The 24,784-nt window shown below is 37.4% G+C and overlaps 1 protein-coding gene across 23 annotated transcripts in view; it reads right to left on the bottom strand.

Annotated features, from left to right (window-relative positions):
• LARP4 (La ribonucleoprotein 4) overlaps positions 1-24,784 on the bottom strand; it is a 179,065-nt gene that overhangs the window by 39,909 nt on the left and 114,372 nt on the right. For 11 of the 23 annotated variants that reach the window (XM_070271388.1, XM_005611172.4, XM_070271380.1 and 8 more), the window contains 3 exons: positions 4,269-4,416; positions 3,138-3,290; positions 1,186-1,261 (listed from right to left, as the gene is read on the bottom strand). In XM_070271388.1, coding sequence (XP_070127489.1) covers positions 1,186-1,261; positions 3,138-3,290; positions 4,269-4,416 — 377 coding nt within the window. Of the gene's footprint in view, positions 1-1,185; positions 1,262-3,137; positions 3,291-4,268; positions 4,417-5,090; positions 7,583-15,982; positions 16,023-17,311; positions 17,645-23,992; positions 24,277-24,561; positions 24,781-24,784 lie in introns of those variants that run through there. The other 12 variants (XM_070271391.1, XM_070271390.1, XM_070271392.1 and 9 more) reach the window with 7 other exon arrangements.

Genomic DNA, 24,784 nt, shown 5'->3' with positions numbered 1-24,784 from the left:
TTAGCTCAGGTGCCAATCTTAAAAAAAAAAAAAAAAAAACCGCCTAAGAAGGTTATGCCTAAGGAACAGAGATAAATTAAGAGGTGGACTAAGTCTAATTAAAATGGCTGCTTAGCCCTGATCCAACTCAATTCCTGACTGGACTGAAGCAATCAATCTGCTACTGCCTACCAGAATAAAGCTCCAATCTTGTCTAATGGGGAAAATTATGCCACTTGCAGCTTCTAGCTTCTTTTATATGTAATATCCAGCATATAATCAAAATTTATAAGACACGCAAAAAGGCATGAAATTATGACAGAATAGACAGAAAAAACTCAGAAACATAAGCACACACATAAACAAAAGCAAAGATTTTAAAGTATCTATTACAAGTATGTTACAGAAAATGAATTGTATCTTAGGCACAACTGACCAGAGAAAAGAAAGCTAGAAGGCTCTTGCTTTTAACCTAGGGCCTGTACTAGACTATAAAGGCAAAGAAGACAAAGGAGGAGAAGAAAAAGGAGATATTTAGGATGAAGAACCAACCTGAGTTGAAACTGTATTATGAGTAAAAAAATAAAGACGTCTATGATAAAATCCAGGTTTCTAGTTTGAAAAATTGGTTCACTGATCCTACCTCTCACCACACACAGGAAACAAAGAAGGCATTATATTGGCATGCATATCCAAACTTCTGTTTATTTTAGAAGGGGAAGTTCTACATATTGAAGTTTTATGATGTCTAAGCTGTAAATATACCTATAAATTCTTATCTATAAATAAGACATTTTGAAACATTTGCCTGCAATAACTCCTTATTTAATAGAAGACACTGGTAATATAAATTCTATGCCCATCCACCTAAATATCTTGCTAAAAATAACTTTATTATCAAAGGTTAGAACAGCCAACTACTAAAAATATAAATTAAGAGATAACCACTTTTTTGAAAACTCTAAACCTGAATATGTTCATAGGAAAAGTACCCAATAGAAATTTTATTATCTTTCTGCTGTGAATAGATCTTTTGCATAGCCAATTGGAAACTCTATCTTTAAATCTAGTTAAGAGATATACTGAAGAATGATACCAAAATATATCACTGAAGGAAATAATTCCACTCTATTTCACAGGTATTTTACATCTACTAACCAAACAATTTAAAATACAAGAAATAGCAATAAAAAAATTACGGTGTACCGTGAGAAACAGAATTCTAATTGTTTCTTCAGACATTCTTTTAGGTCTTCTGTAGAAATCGCTGAATTGCTTTCTCCTGATCATAGAAAATAAGAAAGAAAAAGTTAATACCAAATTACCATAGGTGGTAAACTTTACATATTGTTGTACTCAGAATAAGTCACAAAGTATGCATAAACTAAAATGGACCACAAAACCTTATCTTCATTAATTTTAGAATTCAGAGAGCACAAGGTCTGACTAATTTCTTCCAACCTATCTATTCTTCTTTCTTTAGATAGATTTCACATCAGTTTAAAAACTATTTTATCAAGTAATTAACAAAGCACTATTAATATCAAAAGCACTTGGCTACCATATTGTAAAACTACCTAAATACTTTAAAAATGTGATAACTACCTATTCCTTTACTGAAAACAAAGAACAGAAAAAACAGTCATCTAAATTTGAAGAAAGAAACTAGCTAAACAAAGCGGGATACATATGTATATACACACACACACATCCGTATTGCTGGTAGTAAATCGGATGTTAGTCACACTCCTTAAACTGCTCTCTTTTAATACTCTTTTCTTTCCCTTCCTTGATTTTAAAACACTATATCTTCCTAAGGATATTTAAAGCACTCAAAAATCCAAAAGATCAGACCAACTCTCTACTAGCCTTCTATTATTTAAACCCAGAAGATGGGAGTTTTTTTCAGGAGTCAAACCTGCAAAACCATCTCTCTTACTAGAATCTTACACAAAATATTACAGACTCAAAGCATATAATTTGTTCCCTTCTTAAAAAGCAGTAATGATTAAGTCGGCAAATTTCCTTTAAAAACACAGAGAATAGGATGTATGCAAAGACAAATAAATTTTGTGCATGGTTTCACCACCACCTTGTCTTACTATTCAAGATTCAAAGTGATATTAGATATTAACTTCATTAAAAATGAATATAAGAAGCATTCTATTTTTATGTATATACAATCCTTCTAATATAAAATTCATCCACCCAAATGCTTAAATGAGCAACAGCTTCATTTAACCTTTCAATTTTATTATACTAAATTTATTAAATACCAACTGGTTGCGACATCACTTAAATCAACTCTATGTTCAAAGTAGCCAGTGACCAGGGATATCATGACCACAAGTAGGGAGCAGAACCCACCACCTTAAATTACTTTATGGAAATACCACCCAATTCCACTTCAGAAATAAACTTACAAGCTGACAGACCTCAGAAATCTAGTCCAAATATTTATAATAAATAAGGAAATAGAGGACAAACCTTTATACACCTGACTAGTCACAGAACTAAGCAGTGATAGAAATGCCTACTCCCTATTATGCCTATTTTCCAAAGAGACCCTTTAGAAGTTAGAAAAATAAATTTAGGTAGTCAGTGTCTACGGTCCATTTTTAGTTTCTTTTAAATTTCATCCATATTAAATCCAAGCAACTACTAATCCTTGCTAATTAAATGAATGTGAAAAAAACATTTCACAAGTTGAATTGCAGTAGAACCATGTTTTTAATACAGCTTATTCCTCAAAATTAATCCCTGCAATTTCACATTTATAAATGCATTTCACACTGACAAGAGCAATGAGAAAACTGACAGAATTTGTACTGATCCCAACTAACAGACCAAGAAACTTGTACCCTCTGAAAGATTGTAATTTAGGTCTCTTTTAACTATTTTTTCCTTTTAATTTCACACTTTTGTTTAACAGGATCTTTAAAGGAAACATTCTTTTTAAATTACAGTTTTCATGTCTGGTCATTTGAAAACAGTATTTATGACAATCATCTAATATTTCATTAACATAAACTTCTTTTCCAAAAAGAAAATATACTGATCAATACCATATGTCTATTAGAGCAATGATAGAGAGACTGTAGGGAGAAAAAGACTAGCATACTGCATTCTCATTTTACCAAAAAAACCATAAAGTTTACCGGAAACATCATATATTTGGTAACTCAGATCTTCTGGCCCTAAAATCATTCCATCGGTTGATTCTTCAACGCCTGTAGTATTTCTTGTGGTTTCACAAGATGAATACATTACTTCATATTCCTTACACATATCATCTGAAAGCTCTGTATTACCTGCATTAAAGAAAACATCCTGAAAGTAAATAGGAATTCTTTAAATCCTATCTTGAGGAACTCTGGGCTCCATGTCTTCTATAACAAGATTTCAAGGAATTCTACTAGTTCAGAAAATGTCTTCATGGTTTTAAGTAGGAGTTCTCTTCCCAAAGGAGATAAGTTTTGACCATTACGGATAACTAAAATGACTAACAATAGCTTAAACTTATATGGCGCTATCTATGTGTCAGACAGCTTCATGCACCTTACTCACTCAATCCTCAGAAAATCCTATGCCAAAAGCAATTATTATTATTATTATTATTATTGTTTTACAGATGAAGGAAACAAGCAGAACGGAGAAGTTAAGTCATTTGCCCAAGGTCAAAGAGTAAACAGCATTGCCAATGATGGTAGATCAAAACTAATTTATAGAGGCCGGACCAGGAGCGCAGCGGTTAAGTGTGCATGTTCTGCTTCAGCAGCCGGGGTTCCCCGGATCGGATCCCGGGTGCGGACATGGCACGGCTTGGCACGCCATGCTGTTGTAGGTGTCCCACATATAAAGGAGAGGAAGATGGGCATGGATGTTAGCTCAGGGCTGGTCTTCCTCAGTAAAAAGAGGAGGATTGGCAGTAGTTAGCTCAGGGCTAACCTTCCTCAAAAAGAAAAGAAACCCCAATTTATAAATACCACATTATAAATGGGTTAAATGCTGAACGCAAAGATACAGCTACTACTTTAAATTAGGGACAATCCATTCATACTGGATACAAATGAGAATTATGTACAAACTATGTTAAACATTTATATTTAAAAAAAAAACATTTATATTTAACATTTATTGTGCATGATTTTACCACTACCTTTAACCTTTCACCACTACCTTAATATATTTAATCAAGTAATCAAAGGATGTACCCCAAAGTTCTATGAACTGGTTTGGTCATATGTTTAACGAAAATGATTTGTCATAATGAAATATTTAGGACTTACCCTCAGGATGAGACCCCGATGTGGCTGCTGTTTCGTGCCAAGAGCTTTCAGTTCCTTGCGTTACTGGAGTGGCATCAGTATTTCCAGGAGGAATTTCCTGCCATACTTTGGCATTAGGATTTAAACCAGTTCCTTTAGATGTTACCTGCTAAATAATCAAAGGATCTATTTGTAAATTTTAAAAGTCAGTGTATTAAAATTACAAATTCAGATAAAAATATTTATTTAATATTTATTATTTATTTATTATTGGGGTTTTCTTCACATTTAATTAATGGACAATTCTTTTAAGTTTTTCGCTCATTTGGAAATATAAATCTTTTTTAAGTAGATGAACTTGAAATGTCTATATAAAATTTAGCTACCTATACAATAAAAAACATATCTCTATAAAACACTATTAATATAGAAATATTTCTTTACCCCAAGCTACTTCCAAATGTCATAAAATTTACTCAAACTATTTATATATCTTTGATATTAGCATATGTTTATCTAGAGCAAATTTTTGAGTTATCTAAAGCAATATAATTTTTACTGCCATCTAAGCTGTGGCAGAGACCTTTGAATCTGAACGATTCTATCACTAGAAATTTTTTCCTCCAAGTCAAAAACAGCAATCTGCCCTATATTCTTAACGTCCACAACATAACTATTTAACATATTACCATCTAAACTGATCTTCTGCATACATCATCTAATCACAGACACAGAGGGGAAAAGCAGAAATGAATCATGGTGTGCGGGGTGGGGGAGGAGAAGGGTATTCAAAAGGTGGAGGGAGAAGAAGAAAGCAGGATGCACAAAATACACTTCTCTCACCTCATTCAACCAAACAACAGGGTTCAATCCTTCTCAAGTATATTAATGACCCTTCAAAAACTTTACACCCTTTCCAGAAAGTTACTTTTAACTGTCTTCTCAACCACAGGCCCCTCCCATGGATGGCAGGCACTAGAAGGTGGATTCAAAGGGCATGGAATTAATTACTCAAGCTTATGACCTGCAGATACTGGGAATTCAAGCTTTCCTGAAAATTAACTGAACACACTGAGTCATTTATCAGGAGGTTGTCACAAATTGTTTACCTGGAGGGAATTCTTACGACTGACCCTGGTTCACAGGGTTTAAAAAAAAAAACGAATTGGCCTTCAAGGTATCACCAACACCCAAATATGGCCAGCCAAAGCAGGACTCTGGATAGGTAGCAGTGCAGAGACCCCAGACACAGTTACTGAGAAGACTCAGCTTCTGGGAAGCCTAACTAGTTTCTGCAATTATGTCCCATGAAATTCCCCTGTACCTTTAATATAATAAACCAAATGTTTACTGGAGTTTGAGTTTCCATACTATGCAACTAACATGACATATGTATGAACCAATGAAACACTGTTTCCATAATTCCACTCTGTAGCTTGCCATATATTTTTTGATTGCTTCCTTTTATCAACTGAAACTCCATTTGGGAAAAAGGAGAAAGCTCAGACACAATGTCCTTTTCTATGCCAAGGTTCATTCATATCTTGGGAGCAAGGGCTGGGCCTTGAAATGGTGGTAGTAGTGGCAGTACAGCTGACATTGTTTAGAATTGCCAGAGTAATAGAAAGCATACGTGTTTTAGTCAAATTTATTATTTTTTTAAAAAAATTCTCTACAGACTATATCGTCATACCCCCTTTCTGCCTTCACTAGAGCAATATACTGCCCGCTTTGCCTTCGGAGCTGACTTGACTGTGACTTGGGAATTTAGGTAGAGCTTATTAATCTCTGACTGACGGCAGAAAAGAGCTGTGAAGAGCTTGTGATAGCCTGGACTTCCTGCCATGTGAACAGCATTTAATTTGATAAGCATTTTAATAAAAAAAAAAATCTATGTATTTACATACTTACTTTCCCTTCTTTTTCTCAATTCTGAAAATACCAGATATGTCCCTACCCAAGAAAATAGCTAATAAAAACTATGGCTCTTAGAGGAATCAGGAGCCGGCCCAGTGGCTCAGTGTTTAAGCTTGCACGTTCCGCTTCTCGGCGGCCCGGAGTTCGCCAGTTCGGATCCCAGGTGTGGACATGGCACCGCTTGGCATGCCATGCTGTGGTAGGCGTCCCACATATAAAATAGAGGAAGATGGGCATGGATGCCAGCTCAGGGCTAATCTTCCTCAAAAAAAAAAGAAGAATCAAATTTCTGAATCTTGATAAATACAATGAAAGAGTAAAAAATTCATTTAACAAAAAAAATCTGTACACGAAAAAGATGCAGTAAAGAGGCCATAAACCTACTAGAAATACTCTAACTTACCGAATTGTTATGCATAGTATGTGGCTTTAGTAAAGCAAAATAAGGATTCCTATTTCAATGTAGCTGCTAATTATTATCTAAACATATAATGATTGAGGCTCTAAAACCACGTTTGAATTCAAAACCCAGCTCTAACATTAACAGCTGTGTGATCGTGGGAAAATTTCTTAACCCACCTGAGTCTCAATTTTGTCAACCAAAAATTGAAGTAAGAATTCCTTATTTTCAGAATTAAATTATATTAACATTTAAAAGCAATTAACACAGTATAACTACCCCACTTTTTTATAAAGTATGTTGGTTTTGAATGGAAGGTAATTCAGCTGTCTACACAAACTCTAATGCATTACATCAAGATAACTGCAAGGTGAAGTTAAAAGTTAAATGCCAACTATTATATCAGAGAAAAATTAACTTTGAAGAAACAGATACAAATCACAATAGATGGATGACTATAAAACTGCAAATAAAATTAAAAACAAAGTTAGACTAGAAAAATAAAATTCTAGAAAAAATAGACATACATGCACACAAATAAGAAAATAAAACACCATTTTACACTTATTAAATTAGCAAAGCACTTAAAAGTAATTCCCACATTGGCATAAAATTTGCAAACTCATTCTTTACTGGAGATTGTATAAAATAGTGCAACTCATATTCCCATATATTAGCATTATTTATAAGAGCCAAGAAATGGAAATAAACCAAAGTCAGACAGACAAGGAACAAAGGAAATTATGACACTCTCACTACGTAAAGCATTACACAGCCATTCAAAATTATAAAGACATATTACCACATTTTACAAAAGCTAAAGAGGTACTACTATATCACAAAGAAAAAACCCTGCTGTTTATTAAACCATGACACACCAAATCCTGTAAGATGTATGCCAATTTTCAGAGAAGTTACAATGTGCAACAATGTGCATCTCAGGATTGATGAAATATGAAAAATGCCTTCACACAATGGAGTGAAAAAAACCATAACCACCACAATAACAAAAGTAAACATGTTAAGTAATTCTGCCAGCTAGACACTGTACTGAATGCTTTACATGTATCATCTCATCTACTTCTTAAAACAATCCAGGGGCCGGCCCCATGGCCGAGTGGTTGGGTTCGCACACTCTGCTTTGGCGGTCCAGGGTTTCGTCAGTTTGAATCCTGGGCACGGACATGGATGGCAGTGCTCACCAGGCCATGCTGAGGCAGCATGCCACATGCCACAACTAGAGGGACCCACAACTAAAAATACACAACTATGTACTGGGAGTCCTTGGGGACAAAAAGGAAAAATAAAATCTTTAAAAAAAAACACACAAAACAATCCATAAGTACTAGTATCTCCCTTTCACAGGCTATCCTATTATATGAGAAATAATACATCCAATGAAAGACACAGAGATTAACTATGAAGTCAGTATTAACCACCCAATGATTACAACTCACAGATTATTACATTGCAAAAAGTGCATGAACATGTGGACACGGGCTAGAAGGGAACATGATCTGCTACAATAACCAGATCAGAGATTTTTTCCCTTATAAAAGCATTCTATTAACAAAGCATTCCAGGGGCCAGCCCCGTGGCTGGGTGGTTAAGTTCTCGAGCTCTGCTTCGGCAGCCCAGGTTTTCGCACATTTGGATCCTGGGTACGGACCTAGTACCGCTCACTAAGCCATGCTCAGGCAGCATCCCACGTGCCACAACTAGATGGACCCACAACTAAAAATATATACAACTATGTACAGGGGGGCTTTGGGGAGAAGAAGGAAAAAATAAAATCTGTAATAAACAAATAAAAAATAAAGCATTCCACTAAAACATCACTTTGAGTCAAAAAAATAAAATAAAAAGGCTTATTACATCCATTAGATTTTTTTCAAATCAGAACATAAACGTTACAGTATCTAGTACCTTAAAATCAAAGATTACTCTGTGCCTATTTTGCCTGTATATAGATAAAATATACCATTATTTTAGTTTTATACCAGTCAATATTTACTTAAATTTACATAAATGTTGACCATTTTCTTTGATCATCATTCTTTCTTGCATTTCAGACCTTTCCTTCTTCCACAGACATCACTCAGAATTTTTTTTGCTAAATTCTCAAGTTGTGGTTTCACTAAAAATACCTTTATTTTACCCTCTACCTTCGCTGTATACAGAATTCTCACTAGGCACTTATTCCCTTTCAGTACATTAAAAATATCCCCCCTGCCTTCTGGTTTGCTCCATTCCTGATCAGAAATCAGCCATTAGTCTAGCTGTCATTCCTAATCTCCCTTTATCTCTGGTTGCTTAATATTTGTCAAAGGTATTTTACACTTTTGCAATCATAAGTCTAAGTGTGGAATTCTTTTTTATTTATTCTACTTGAGATTCACTGAGCTCTTTGAAATCCGATGCATCTTTCATCAATTCTATACAATTCTCATCTCTTCAAATATTGTCTCTCCACCAACTGCTCTATTACTTCCTTGTGGAACTCCAATTAAATATTCTATACCTTCTCACCCTATGTTCCGCCTCTCTTTGTATCAATCTCTCTCTCTTTTACCATTTCTTCATTTTACCAATTTCTAAGAAATTATGTTCTGAGCAATTATGTAAGATCTTTCGTCCAGTTCATCAATTCTCTCTAGCTATTTCTAAGATGTGTTCAATCTGTCCAGCAAGTGTATAAGTTCTTTTCATATTTCTCATTTCTTTCTTTCTTTTTTTTCCTGTGAGGAAGACTGGCCCTGAGCTAACATCTGTTGCCAATCTTCCTCTTTTTGCTTGAGGAAGATTGTTACTGAGCTAACATCTGTGCCAATCTTCCTCTATTTTACGTGGGATGCTGCCACAGTGTGGCTTGATGAGCAGTGCTAGGTCTGTGCCCAGAATCCGAACCTGTGAATCCTGGACCACCAAGGCAGAGAGCACGAACTTAACCACTATGCAACTGGGCCAGCCCCTGTATTTCCCATTTCTTAAAGTTCCTTTTGGTTCATTTCTCAAAGGTATCTGATTGATGTTTTGTTTCCTGATCATCCTTTCAGTATCTTGCTTCTTTTAAGCATATTAAACATTCCTATTTTACAGTCTTTATTTGATAATTCCAATATGTGTAATGTTTGAGGATTTGATTTTGTGATTCATCATTTCCATTAAACCATGCTCATGATGACTTACATGCTTTATTTTACATTGTAAGCCCATTTTCCTTGGAACTTTAATTGTGGGAATTTTGAAGATCATGTTTAAAATGTGCTCTTCAGAAGAGGGTTTGTTTTCCTTCTGGTAGATGACTGCATACTAAGACTATCAATCTACTATCACTTTAATTTTCAACATAGGTTTTTTTGGGGGAACAATAGGTAGTGTGAATTTTAGCCCTGCTTTGGCATCAAAGAGGATTTGTGGTTAGAATTATTAGGAAGACACCTCTTCCATCAAACCAGAGCCACGGCTAAAACTGACAAGTTTCCTTTTCTCTGGGAAATCTTGTCCCCCGGGCCCCAGTTTATCTTGTGTCTTGTCTCTAAGCACTGCTCATTAAAACCAAAGCTCTGGGCCACTAAGGATCAACAGACGCATTAAGGGTAGCCCCTCAGTTCACCACCTGCTTCTCTCTCTGGTTTAGTACTTTCTGATTATTTTTGGTCTGAAGATTTCATCTGCTTTCTTACCAGCTTAATGCTCTGCTTAAAAACATTTTTTAGGGGCCAGCCCGGTGGTGCAGCAGTTAAGTTCACACTTCGGCTTCCCGGCGGCCCGGGGTTTACTGGTTCGGATCCCGGGTGCGGACGTGGCACCGCCTGGCAAGCCATGCTGTGGTAGGCGTCCCACATATAAAGTAGAGGAAGATTGGCACGGATGTTAGCTCAGGGCCAGTCCTCCTCAGAAAAAAGAGGAGGATTGGCAAATGTTAGCTCAGGGCTAATCTTCCTTGGGAAAAAAAAAAAATTCTTTTAAATATATCAACCAAAATTTTCAGTTATTTTCCAGAATATCTAATTCACAATATTTCTAAAAAAAGAAGTTACCAGTATTGTCTTCATAAAGCTAAACTGAAGAGTAATTCCAACACTTGAGAGGCAACTATGGTGTAACAGAAAAAAATTAACTTTATTCTGCCACTTAGTAATTATGCCATCACTGGCCCCAGTTTCCTCATTTTTAAAAACATAATGCCTACTCTACCAAAACTTTAGTTTCTATACCTTGGGCACCCAACTTCATTTATTTTGGTCACTACTTCCTCTTTCCCTCTTACTATTTGTACATAGCTCTATTTTTTACCACTACCATAGTTTATTTAAATATGTGTTCTTTGCAACTAGTCACTGGGCTCAAGGAAGGCAGACACTAGGTCTTCCTCTTCTTTCAATTTTAGCTATTAACATACTCCAAGCCAAGAGCAGACCTTCAACTGTCTATTCGAATGAAATAGTAGAGGCACATGTGCAAAACAGGAATTAAGGTTTAGCAGCTGTATTTACTCTTCTCATTTGCTGGAAGATCAGAGTTGATATAATCTTCCTTTTTTTCACGTGGCCTGAGTTTAAAATGGAAGTCTTATGTCAGGGTATTTCTTGGCTTTTGGTTTCAGGACTGCTAAAAGCTTTTACAATAACATCAAAACCAATAACAAAAAGCCAAACCTTGCAGGGGAGCAAAAGTATCTGTGAAGTAGCACTATTTGAATAACCATAGCAACATCTCAGCTTAGGGATGTTAGTTCACAATTACCTCATATCATAATTAGCTTAAGGAGGAAACTAACTAGTTTTCTTAGACCACCAGGTAGCTCCACCAGGACAGGTACACCAAGGAGTTATCTAAAAACCACCAAGTAGCAATTTTAGAAAGCAAGTCATCTTTATATTTGCCACTATGTAGATGCGTGAACAACTCGTGCTGTACCAAAAGGATCTCATCAAGGTGCGAACCACCTGTGCTGTACCAAAAGTATCTTATCAAGGATTATTATCAGTCAGTATTCAGAATCCGCTCTGGCTAAACAGAAAGGTATTTTATTAAAGGATAGTGTCACTGCCACTACATCACTGGAAGGACTGAAAAAACACACGCAAAGGTAATTACCCAAAATAATGTTGCAGAAGTGGCTTGATGAGGAAATCACTATCCCTGCCATCACCAAGCACTAAATGTCAAAATTCAAATCTATTACAAGCTTTACTACTGCCAGCACCAAAGTCACTTCTCCATTAGAAACTCAGCCTTGCAACTATTAACTCCACTTAAAGCTGACCACCTCTACTGCCATTCCAGCCCGCAGAACAGAACCTTCATTTCCTTACATTGTGTATTTTCAAATAGAAGTCATCTGTGGGTGTGTCTGACTAGTGGGTCTTAGGTAACATGCCTGCATCCATCTAGATACGAGAGAATCTGGGAATTGCAGTTTTGACTAGTTCATACACTAGAGAGGCCTGACTCATAATATGCGAATTTCCGCAAATGTAGAAAAGTACTCAAAAATTGGGAGGCCTCAGATATGACAAATATTCACTATAAGAGATTAATATACAAAATATATTGTCATATATACTTAATTTAAAAATAAATACCCAAATATCTAGGGATTATGATCAAAAACTTAACTTTTTAGTGATGCAATGTACTATTTCATTAAGCATTTAATAATCAATCAAAATAATTAACTAGATGCCTTTCGGAGCATACTATCCATAAATCTGATGTGCCCCTTGCTAATGGTGCCAGGGATAATCAAAGTATGAGATCCATGGCATATAGACAAACAATACTCCTGGGAATATTTATACTTTTCACCAGCCTAGTTAAAAACACACACTACAAAAGCCATTAATGTACACAAGAAGGCACAGTATACTGTAGCACTGATCCCATGAGTGAAAGACTGAAAACAACCTAAATGTCCATCTACAGGCAAATGGTTAAACAAAATGTAGTACATTTCATAACATGGAATACCTAAAAGCTAAAAAAAAAAAAAAGATAGGCCTATATACACTAATATAGAAAGTGCTTCAAGGCATATTGTTCAGTTAAAAAAATCAAGTTGCAGAACAATAAGCACTTTGTTTTATCATTTACGTGTTAACGAACATATAAAAATCACTGTACAGATATACAGGTATGTAAAAACAGAAAAGACCTGGAAGGTTATAACACTAACTGATTAACACCAGAACCTCAAATTACTAAGATATTTACCAAAGAGGGAAAATGTACAAAGGACAAGAAGGAAGTTAATGACAAAATATGATTTTTTACCTGTTGAACTACTTAATGCCATTTTGAAAAGTATAAAAAGAGACAATCAGTTCACTGCTGTAATTCATAAAACTTTTCTAAGAGTTGGCAATGTTTATCGAAAACCTTAAAAATATACATTCTTTGGTCCAGAAATTCTACCTGTCCTATTTACTGAAAAGAAAGAGATAGGCAAAAATATGTAAGTACAAGGATGTTGACTAAACTAATTTTATAATGGTGAAAAATTAGAAACATCCAACTGTTATGGTCTGCACATTTGTATACCCCTCAAATTCAAATGTTGAAATCCTAATGCCTAGTGTGACAGTACTGGGAGATGGAGCCTTCGGGAGGTGCTTATGTAATGAGAGTGGAGCCCTCATGAATGGGATTAGTACTCTTCTAAAAGAGACCCTGCAGAGCTCCCTAGCCCCTTGCACCATGTGAGGATACAGTGAAAAGGCATCATCTACGAACCAGAAAGCCCTAAGCAAACACCGAAATCTGCTGGCACCATGATTCTGGAATTCCCAGAAATAAACTTCTGTTGTTTCTAAGTTGTCCAGTCTGTGATATTGTTATGGCAGCCCGAATGGACTAAGACACCAACTACACAGGATTTGTTCAATAACTACAGTCCAGCCATATAAAGAATATCCCAGAGTCTCAAAACCAGATTGTATACAAAACTCATGATATATGAGTAAGTTCTATGGACTGTACCAATGTCAATCTGCTGGTCTCTACATCATACTATAGTATCCAAGGTGTTACTACTAGAGGAAAATGGGCAAAAAATATATGGGACCACCTTGTACATTCTGGGGTAAACTTCTTGTGAATCTATAATGATTTCAAAATAAAGTTGTTGGGTTTGTTTTTTTTTAAGATTTTATTTTTCCTTTTTCTCCCAAAGCCCCCTGGTACATAGTTGTGTATTTTTTGTTGCGGCATGTGGGACACCGCCTCAGGGTGACTTGATGAGCGGTGCCATGTCCGCGCCCAGGATTCGAACTGGTGAAACCCTGGGCCGCTGTAGCAGAGTGTGTGAACTTAGCCACTTGGCCACAGGGCCAGCCCCTCAAACTAAAGTTTTTAAAAGTGGGAAAAAATATTGAGAATACATTGGAAAACATTTACAGAAACTTGGGGAGAAGGAAAGCAAGTTGGTATCCTATCACAGAAATTATTCATTTTTTATTTTCATTTTTGTGCTTTTCTGTATTTTCCTATAATTAACATCTATTACTTTTACAATCGGAAAACATATAAGGAAACATTTAAGATCCAGATTAAAAGACACACCAGGGGCCAGCCCAGAGGTGTAGTGGTTAAATTCACACATCCTGCTTTGGTGGCCTAAGGTTCCCGGGTTAGGATCCTGGGCACGGACCTACAGACTGCTCATCAAGCCACACTGTGACAGGGTTCCACATACAAAATAGAAGAAGACTGGCACAGACATTAGCTCAGAGACAATCTTTCTCAAGCAAAAAGAGACAGACTGGCAATGGATGTTAGCTCAGGGCTAATCTTCCTCACCAAAATAAATAAATAAAATAAAATAAAGACATATCAGGGGCCGGCCCGGTGGTGTAGTGGTTAAGCTCGTGCTCTCTGCTTCAGTGGCCCAGGGTTTTTGAGTTTGGATCCCAGGCACAGATCTACGAACCATTCATGGGGTCATGCTGTGGCGGCATCTCATATACAAAGTAAAGGAAGACTGGCAAGGATGTTAGCTCAGGGACAAGCTTCCTCAAGCAAAAAGAGGAAGACTGACAACAGATGTTAGCTCAGGACAAATCTTCCTCAACAAAGAGAAAAAAAAAGGGGAGCGAGAGAGAGACACACATCAACTGGGAAAATCATTTTTGGCAAGTGACATAAAAGACTATTGTCTTCAAAGAAAGCTTATACAGCCTACCAATTGATAAAAAAAAAAAAAGCACAAACAAGCAAAACGGCAATTCACAGCAAAGTGTACCCAAAAAGCAAATAAACATGGAAAAATGTTCAATCACACTTAATCATCGAAGAAATGCAAAACAAATCAATTACTCCATTTTAACCTATATAGTGAATTTTTACAAATAAGAATGCCTGATGCTGACAAAGATGCAGTAAACTGGGCAATAGTAAAAACTGTCATAACACTTCTAGAAAGCAATTTGTCCACAGTGATATGAAAAACTTTAAAGATTTTATTTTTCCTTTTTCTCCCAAAGCCCCCTGGAACATAGTTGCGTATTTTTAATTGTGGGTCCTTCCAGTTGTGGCATGTGGGATGCCGCCTCAGCATGGCCTGATGAGCGGTGCCACATCTGCACCCAGGATCCGAACTGGGGAAATCCTGGGCTGCTGAAGCAGAGCGTGAGAACTTAATCACTCGGCCATGGGGCCGGCCCCTGAAAAACTTTAAAAATGTTCATTCTTTAACTTACTGCAGTGAATCTTAGCCTATGGGCTTTATACACAAGTGTCCTTTATAGAATTACTCAACATAAAGAAAAATTGAAAACCGAAACGTCCATCAAAAAAGTTGATGTGTTTTTCTATAGCAAAGTCTTTAAAATGACACAACAATGAATCTGACAAGTCAGTTTAACCAGAACAAAGCCTTATTTTTTCATTTGAATCCTAGATAACCATGTTTGATTCATCTTTTGACCAAGCTTTAATAAATAACTCCATCAAAATCCTTCTCTCTTCCACAGAACTAGAAGCAAGCCCTTGAGGCTACACAGTTCCATAAAACATCCATTAAAGGATGTAAATTGTCCAAGTGCATGCTCAAACTACCTGCCAGCACATACACACAGTACATCAGCTCACAGACACCCTCAAATCACCACAAATATACTCAAATTGTCAGTCCATAAAACTGATCGATCAATCACCACCTCTATTTCTAAGCAATATGTGTCATTGCCAAATAAGCCAAAAGCAGTTCTCATTATTGGTCCATTTGATGCACATTCTTATCTGGGGAGAGACATAAATGAGAGGAAAAAAGGGAAGCCAAATTCTTGGCAAAACAATACCTTCCGGTCATAAGTGACAGCAGTTTTAAGGTAAGAGAACTAAGAGTTAGGAAAAAGTCACCATAAATACGGTGAAACCATCTCTTTGGTCATACATAACCATTTGTTTTACTTACCTAATTACTATCAGAAACAGAAATTCCATGCCACTTAACCCTACAAATGGTGAAAAACAGAAATAAAGTGTATACATTGATTAAACTTATTTGTCTCATGGCAGATCAATCATCCAGGTTTAATTTTTACATCTCCAAAATTGAGAGGACCACTAAATTACAAGTACATAAAAAAACAAAAGAAGACACAAAACAAAACAGAACAAACTTTTCATTCTGTATAAACCTTCAGGGTCCTCCTACTAGATGCTTAGGGGTATTTTATAGAAAGTAAAAATGAAAATTAAACTGGGAATTTTTCACCCATTCTGACAGAATAATAACATTTATGGAACACTTAATTCATCTTTATAACAACTTCAGGTAAATACTATTATCCATATTTTGCAGATAAGGAAAAAGTTACTTTACCTGCTGCATAGCTAATAAGACAGAGCCAGGATTCGAACCTAGGCAGTCTGGAGAGTCTGCCACTATACAAGAGTTGCCTCAGAGAAAACTTTAAGACAACTAATCACACACTACTTAAGAAATATTAGGGGGCTGGCCCCGTGGCTGAGTGGTTAAGTTCGCGCGCTCCACTGCAGGCAGCCCAGTGTTTCGTTGGTTCGAATCCTGGGCGCGGACGTGGCACTGCTCATCAAACCATGCTGAGGCGGCGTCCCACGTGCCACAACTAGAAGGACCCACAACGAAGAATATACAACTATGTACCGGGGGACTTTGGGGAGAAAAAAGGAAAAAATAAAATCTAAAAAAAAAAAGAAATATTATCAGGGGCCGGCCTGGTGGCACAGTGGTTAAGTGCACACATTCCACTTCAGCGGCCCGGGGTTCACCAGTTTGGATCCCGGGTGCGGACATGGCACCACGTGGCACGCCATGATGTGGTAGGCATCCCACATATAAAGTAGAGGAAGATGGGCATGGATGTTAGCTCTGGGCCAGTCTTCCTCAGCAAAAAGAGGAGGATTGGCAACAGATGTTAGCTCTGGGCTTATCTTCCTCAAAAAAAAAAAGGAAGAAGAAAGAAATATTATTAAGTCTCCTCACCAAGGTAAATGGTCCCTGGCCCCAGTTCTGTGTACAGTGGCTAATAATCCACAAGAAATAGATACAGAAAATAGCCACCAGATAGGAACTAGGGTCCCCAGGGCAGAAGTAATTCAGTTCTGCAATGATTTCTATTGTAGGGCCAAAGTACAGCAAACTTTCAATTTAATAAATAAATAATATTCACGGTAGTTTATGCGATAAAATTTATCCTCTATCACAAAGTACTATCCCAATCTGAATTATTTTGTCTACAAACTCCACAATGGCACTGACCTTGTCTATGGCTTACTGCTCTCTAGTACCTTGAACAGCGACTGGCAGACAGGAGGTCGACAACAAAAGTTGTTGAATAAATCGATGAATGAATATATGCTATATGAGTGTTTCTCAAATTTTGTGAATAAGTATCATCTAGGGATCTTGATAAGATGCAGATTCTATTCAGCAGTTCAAGGACAGGGCCAGAGAGTTTGTATTCTAACAAGCCCCTGGGTAAAGAAGTTTGCTGCTGGTCTGGGGCTCACACTTTGAACAGCACGGACAACGTTAGGTCATTTCTCCCCGAGCTCTCCAAGTTGTCAAGAATCAGCATTCACTGACTGTCCACTGTGAAAGCAAACCTGAAGTTTATTCATCAATAAAGCCATTAGTCCTGGTCCTCTTAGCATCTGAAACAAAGACAAGATTCATATCCCCAGATTCCCAATACCTTGATCAGATGACATCAAATAAGTTTTTTAAAAAAGAACAGAATGGAGGGGTTGTGGAGAAAAAGGAACCCTCATACACTGCTGGTGGGAGTGCAAACTGGTGAAGCCACTATGGAAAACAGTATGGAGATTCCTCAAAAAATTAAATAGAACTACCATACGACCCAGCTTTTCCACTACTGGGTATCTATCTAAAGAGCTTGAAGTCAGCAATTCCAAAAGTCCCATGCACCCCAATGTTCACTGCAGCATTATTCACTATAGCCAAGACGTGGAAGCAACCTAAGGGCCCATCAACTGATGACTGGATAAAGAAGACATGGTATATATATACAATGGAATACTACTCAGCTGTAAAAAAGAACAAAATCGTCCCATTTGCAACATCATGGATGGACCTTGAGGGAATTACGTTAAGTGAAATAAGCCAGATAGAGAAGGATAATCTCTGTATGACTCCACTCATAGGAGGAATTTAAAAATGTAGACAAAGAGAACAGATTAGTGGCTACCAGGGGAAAGGTGGGGGGTGGGCACAAAGGGTAAACGGGTGCACCTACAACACGACTGACAAACAATAATATACAACTGAAATTTCACAAGATTGTAACCTATTATTAACTCAATAAAAATTTTTTTTAAAAAAGAACAGAAAAAACAAACTGAGGCCTCCATAGATCAGCGGCTTAACTTTTGGGGAGTCATGGATTGTTCTAAACATATAATCAAAATTTATAGACTTCTCCCTAGAAAGTTCTACATATGAGATTCATGAATCACCTTATTAAAGAATAAGAACCCAGGGCCAGCCTGATGGCACGGTGGTGAAGTTCGCACGTTCCACTTTGGTGGCCTGGGGTTCATCAGTTCAGATCCCAGGTGCAGACATGGCACCGCTTGGCACGCCATGCTGTGGTAGACGTCCCATGTATAAAGTAGAGGAAGATGGGCAGGGATGTTAGCTCAGGGCCAGGCCTCCTCAGTGACAAAAGGAGGATTGGCAGTTGTTAGCTCAGGGCTGATCTTCCTCAAAAAATAAAAAGATAGATAGATAGGTAGATAGATAAAATAAAAGTAGTTTTTGCAAGCCAGCCCTACTGACGGCCTAGTGGTTAAAGTTCAGGGGCGTGGGGCCAGCCCGGTGGCGCAGGAGTTAAGTTCGCAGGTTCTGCTTCGGTAGCCCGGGGTTTGCTGGTTTGGATCCCGGGTGCGGACATAGCACTGCAACCCATGCTATGGCAGGCGTCCCACATATAAAGTAGAGGTAGATGGGCTCGGATGCTAGCTCAGGGCCAGTCTTCCTCAACAAAAAGAGGAGGATTGGCAGCAGATGCTAGCTCAGGGCCAATCTTCCTCAAAGGGGAAAAAAAAAAGTTCAGCGGCCTGAGTTCATGAAGTTCCTGGGTACAGAACCACATCACTCATCTGTCGGTAGCCATGCTATGGCGGCAGCTCACATAGAAGAACTAAAAGAACCTACAACTAGGATACACAACTATGTACCGGGGCTCTGGGGAAGGGGGGGGGGGAAATGGAGAGAGAAAGATTGGCAACAGATGTTAGCTCAGGGCAAATCTTCCTCAGGAAAAAAAAATAGTTTTTACAATTACCAATGCCACTATCATGTAGTTTTAATAAATCTTCCAGAAATACTTAATATACAAAGCATAAATTTCCGTCATTTTGGAAGGCAACTACTTAATTACTGAACAATTCACATCACAATATAATTGCTGTGATGATCAAACCATAGTGTCTGTCAAGCCCTTACCTAGACTGTATTACAAGGCCTAATACATAAACATCACAAACATAACCTCTGTCAGAAGAAATTATTATTATTATTTTTCCTCCCCAAAGCCCCAGTACATAGTTGTATATCCTAGCTGTAGGTGATTCTAGTTCTTCCATATGAGATGCTGCCACAGCATGGCTTGATGAGTGGTGTGCAGGTCTGCACCCAGGATCTGAACTGGTGAACCGTGGGCAGCCAAAGCAGAGCGTGCGAACTTGACCACTTGGCTAAGGGGCTGGCCCCAAAATTATTATTCTTAAATTACAGATAGGAATTAAGGATCAAAAACGTTGTCACTTGCCTCAGGTCATACAGCTAACATTTGAAATAGGATTCCCAAACTCTTACAGAAAATCATAGTACACAATACAAAAATTTACAATGTTTTCAAGAAGGCTGGAAACCTCCCCTGAGAATCAAACTTTAAAGAAAACAAAACTTAAGCAAAACACAGAATACAGGAAAGACAAATTAAAATGCTACGAACACTATCAGAGCTAGAGTCATTTTCCATTTTCACTTAAGGATATTCAAAGACGAGGTTAGAAATCTTTTTTCTGACTTCACAATGACTGCTAGATTAAAGTTTCTCAACTTCCTCTACTTTCCACTCCTCTGCAACACAGACTCAGACTCCATTTCTAACTCCAGAGTCAAAACCCTTTTTTAAGCTCCTAGGTAGCAGACCAAAATAACAGATTTGAAATGTTCCTGTCCAGTATTAGTATTAAGGATCACTTCCATTAGCTGGGAACACGGAGCTGGCAGATAACCCAAACTGATACAACCCCAACTGATATAAAATAGTTGAATATCAATATTTCTAGTTATTAGTCTTTTATTCTACTTTTCACACTTCAAAAATAATTTCTACTTCATTTTCAGTCCACTATATCTGAAAATATTTTTATTTGAAAACGTTTTTATTCATTTTAAAATTCTGCATCCAGCTCCATTTATTATTCCAAAATTAAACTGTTCAAAACCAACTCAGCTATTTCCTTATTTGTAATTCTTCTTGGCAATCATTTCAAATTCATTTAGGCCTTCTTCTTCTAAGTCATTTTTTAAAAAATCATTTTCAGGGGCCGGCCCCGTGGCCAAGTGGTTAAGTTCACGCGCTCTGCTTAGGTGGCCCAGGGTTTCGCCAGTTCAAATCCTGGGTGCCAACATGGCACCACTCATCAGGCCATGCTGAGGTGGCGTCCCACATAGCACAACTAGAAGGACCCACAACTAAAAATACACAACTATGTACCTGGAGGCTTTGGGCAGAAAAAGAAAAATGAAATCTTTAAAAAAAAAAAAATCATTTTCAGTGACATCTACTAACTTTTTATAAATGATTAAGCTAATGGGAAAAAACAGTACTGTACTTGGGGTGAAAGGAACAACACTATCTATGATTACTGTAACATAAAGTTAATAAAAATTATCTAGGCAAATATCCCACTTATTTCAGATTGTAAGCCTAACCTAAAATTTAAAATGTTATCACTTAAAAAAAGAGAAAACTTTACAAGTCAGATAAATTATTTTTAAAATTATGTAAGATCTGGGGGAAGGGGAGAATGGAGAGATTATTTCATGCATACCGAGTTTCGGTTTTGCAAGATGAAGGGTTCTGGAGATGGATGGTGGTGATGGTTGCACAACAATGTAAATACACTTAAGACCACTGAACTGTACACTTAAAAATGGTTAAGATGATAAATTTTATGTGATGTGTATTTTACCATAATTAAAAATAATTTTTAAGTTATGTGAATTATTAAAGCATCCTGGGTACATAAAAGTCACTGCTACCTAAGTAAGTGTTTATAACTATTCATTTTCAGGGAAAAATTCAAATAGAAACAGAAACCCAATTAAAACACTGCCAAACAACTAGAACAGACATAAACGGCTGAAAATATTAGAGGGGGAAAATGATTTGAAAAATGAACCAAATGTTAGCAATCATGAAAAACTGAAAACTGTCTCCATAGTATTCAAAAACGTAAATAACTCACTAGCAGCCAGAAAAGGAGCACTTTCCTGTTTCAAACTCAGAGTTTGTTCTGTAATGAACATTTCATTTGTAATGAAATTTATGTTGGACCATGTTTGACAATTTTGTGAATTATCTAAACATTTTTACCTCTGCCCAGAGAGCAAGGTATTGTATGTGCCTCCTTCAGAAAAGAGGTGAGAAAAAAACAATAAGCTACTGAAGTCAATATAGCCCTTTGTCTGCAAGACCAAGTTAAAAAAAGTTACATCTAAGTATTACTTAAAATAGAATTCCCTGTCTGCCTGTAGATTTCTATTGCAGTATAGCTAGGTAATTTAGAGTTCTAATTCCAGCTTCAACATTCACTAGCTATATAATCTTGGGCAAGTTTCTTAAGTTCTCTGTGCTTTAGTTTCTTTTTCTCTAAAATGAAGATAATCATGCTACCTACCTCATAGGTAAGCTTGAGTAGATGTATACACATGTATACACGCAAAAATACTTAGCAGGCCTGACATACAGTAAGCACAATACATATATATACCACTATTACAGTATTATTATCATCACTATCTATCCCACTGATTCCAGTCATAAACTAGCTAACTTGGGGCTTCTCCAGAAAAATGTACACAAGGAAAAGATTTTGAACACACGTGCAGAGGACTCATAGATCCCAGATTAGAGAAGTCCTACCAAAGATGATCCACAGGCAACTTGGTTTATAGTAAAGTGGTTCTTAACCTCTCTCGAGCCATTGACCTCTTCAGTAGTCCAATTAATCTGTGGATCTCTTCTCAGAATAATGTTAAGTATATGAAACACATAGGATCACAAACTAAACCATAATTAATATTAACTTTAATACTTTTACATTTCTAATTTAGTAATAAATATGCTTTACTAATGCATTAAATAATGAGTTTTACATATAATAACAAGGTGCAATGGGTATACACAGTATTTCAAGATACCTGCAAAAACTGTATTATGATATGAAAATGTTTCCCTTGTTGCATCTATTGAAATTGCAAGAATTTTCAATTCTGAATTTCAATTAAAAGCTAGTGAAAACAGGCAATTTTTTCCCTCAACCAAGTTCACAGACTTCCTCAATTCTATCTAGGGACCCAGATTAAGAACCCTTGGCTTAGGGGAAAGTGCAAAAATAAGTTTTGGAGCCAGAGACTTGTGTTCTAGAAGCCAGACTTCAGACTTTAGTCCCCACATTATTTACACCTGAATGACCTTAGACATCAAACTTCTGAGCTTTGGTTCACTCACTCAGAATAATTCCTACATCATGAGGTTATAAGAAACAAATATTAGTTAACAAAATGCCAAATGACCAGTGTGTTATTTTCACTGATTTTAATACCATATATTCAGCCCCAAATATTCAGTGACACGGTTAATTTTCAATAAAACTCATTATATGAGAAAAATTTAAAACTACATACTGATTCACAAAGAAAATGATTAATGGAAATATTAATTTTATGTAACAGTTTAGTGAGAGCCATGATTCAGCATTAGAATGGCCTCCATCTAAATCCCAATTCCTCTACTTTACTAAGTTACTTAACCTCTCTACCTCAGTTTTCTCATCTGTAAAACACTGCAATGTTGTTTTAGAAACAAGAGAGGATCTCACTTAAATACTCAATAAATGGGGCTATTATTAAAGTTCACATTTTAACAAAACCAAAGGAATCAATTTGGAACTCAAAAGTTTATCTTGGAATTCACATTGATATAAATAAAACCTCAGTCTTTCTTTTGCCTGGCAAAACACATACACACTTAAAACCTGCAGCATTTGCACGGCATAACACTCCTAATGCAAACTGGCACTGCTTAAAAATCATATCTGAATTCTTATTCTGCCAAAGGAAAACAACAAGGAGAATGAAAAACGGTAAACAGAATGGGTTCGATAATTTTAAACAGTTTCATGATTTACTTGGAAGTTCCAATGAATGTTTATTATCAATGTTGGAGAAACTCTCAAGTAGTCTCTTTAAAACTCAATTTAAAGATCTCAAATTTATCAGCTCCACATTGTCGGTCAGAATTAAAAAAAAAAAAAAAAGCAAAAGCATGAATTTACTTGACGCCGGAATATTACGGAATAAGATCCCTCCTTCCTTCCAAAAAAAACCCCCCAAAACAAAAAAAAACCGCCATAGACTAGCCCTGGCTCCCCGATCCATTATACAACCTGTAAATTCCTTCCCTCATTGAAAAGATTCTTTTTATGGGCATAGTTAACAAGTGCCAAGCTGCGAAGTTGCAGCTTTGCTGGTTTGACGTTTTCACAATGCAAGAACAATATGATCTGGAATTTACTCAAAGCATTAGCCAGGCAGTCAGCTGATGCTCACCGCACATGAGAAAGACAGAAATAAGAGAAATTAAACCTCGTATCTGTGTATCGCTGGTTATCAACTACGTACCTTTAAAACTAAAATAGGCCAACATTAGACGCTCCAGTTAAAGTAATAAAAGTATTTCTGTTGTTAAATAAAGACGGCTTTCCCCGCGCTAGGTCTCTCTCATTCTTGGAATTTTCCTTGTAAAGGGCTTTCATCAGTTCATAAAACCAACCTCTCACCACGGAACCGCTGCCTGAGTAACTTTTACAAAAGGTCAAAGCGGTGCCTTTCAAGGCTTCCAAACCCTACTGGCTTCTCTTCGGTTCACAGTAACTCGCTTTCCACCCACAGAACGTTCCAGAGACCTAAGGACGGGGACCAGACAAAACTTGGTGGGAGTTGCTAAAAAGAGGCTTTCAACTTTTTCAAAATACTTAGACCGAATTTCACCTTCCTCCCTCCGCGCCCCCACATGTTGCTCGTCTCCCTCCCAGAGGGCCCCGCGAGGCCTCGCTTCACCCCCTACAACGCGCCCACCTGATTACCCTTTTCTCCGCAGACTCCGCCCCCACCCCCCCACCCGCCACCCCCGCCTGTGTGCCTGCTTTAGGAGGTCCATATGGGACGCTCTCCCCTTCCTCTGTCCTCACCCCACGCCAGACAAGCCTCGATGCTCTTCTCTCAACTCTCCGCGACCACGGCCCTCCCCGACCACCGCTTCCTCAAGTGCTGGGAGAGCGCAGAGTGGAGCCGCAGGCCTGCACGGCCCAGGTGCTGTGTCAGCCTATCTGCCGGTTCCGCGCCGTGTACGGCCTGGAAAGTCACATGGCGGTGGGACCGGCCGGCGCCTCCACACGCCTGCTCTTCTCAGAG

The sequence above is a fragment of the Equus caballus genome, chromosome 6, assembly GCF_041296265.1.
Source record: "Equus caballus isolate H_3958 breed thoroughbred chromosome 6, TB-T2T, whole genome shotgun sequence".
NCBI classification, from domain to species: domain Eukaryota; kingdom Metazoa; phylum Chordata; class Mammalia; order Perissodactyla; family Equidae; genus Equus; species Equus caballus.
Note: the sequence above shows the minus strand (reverse complement) of the source record. Positions and strands in the feature narration are given on the sequence as shown.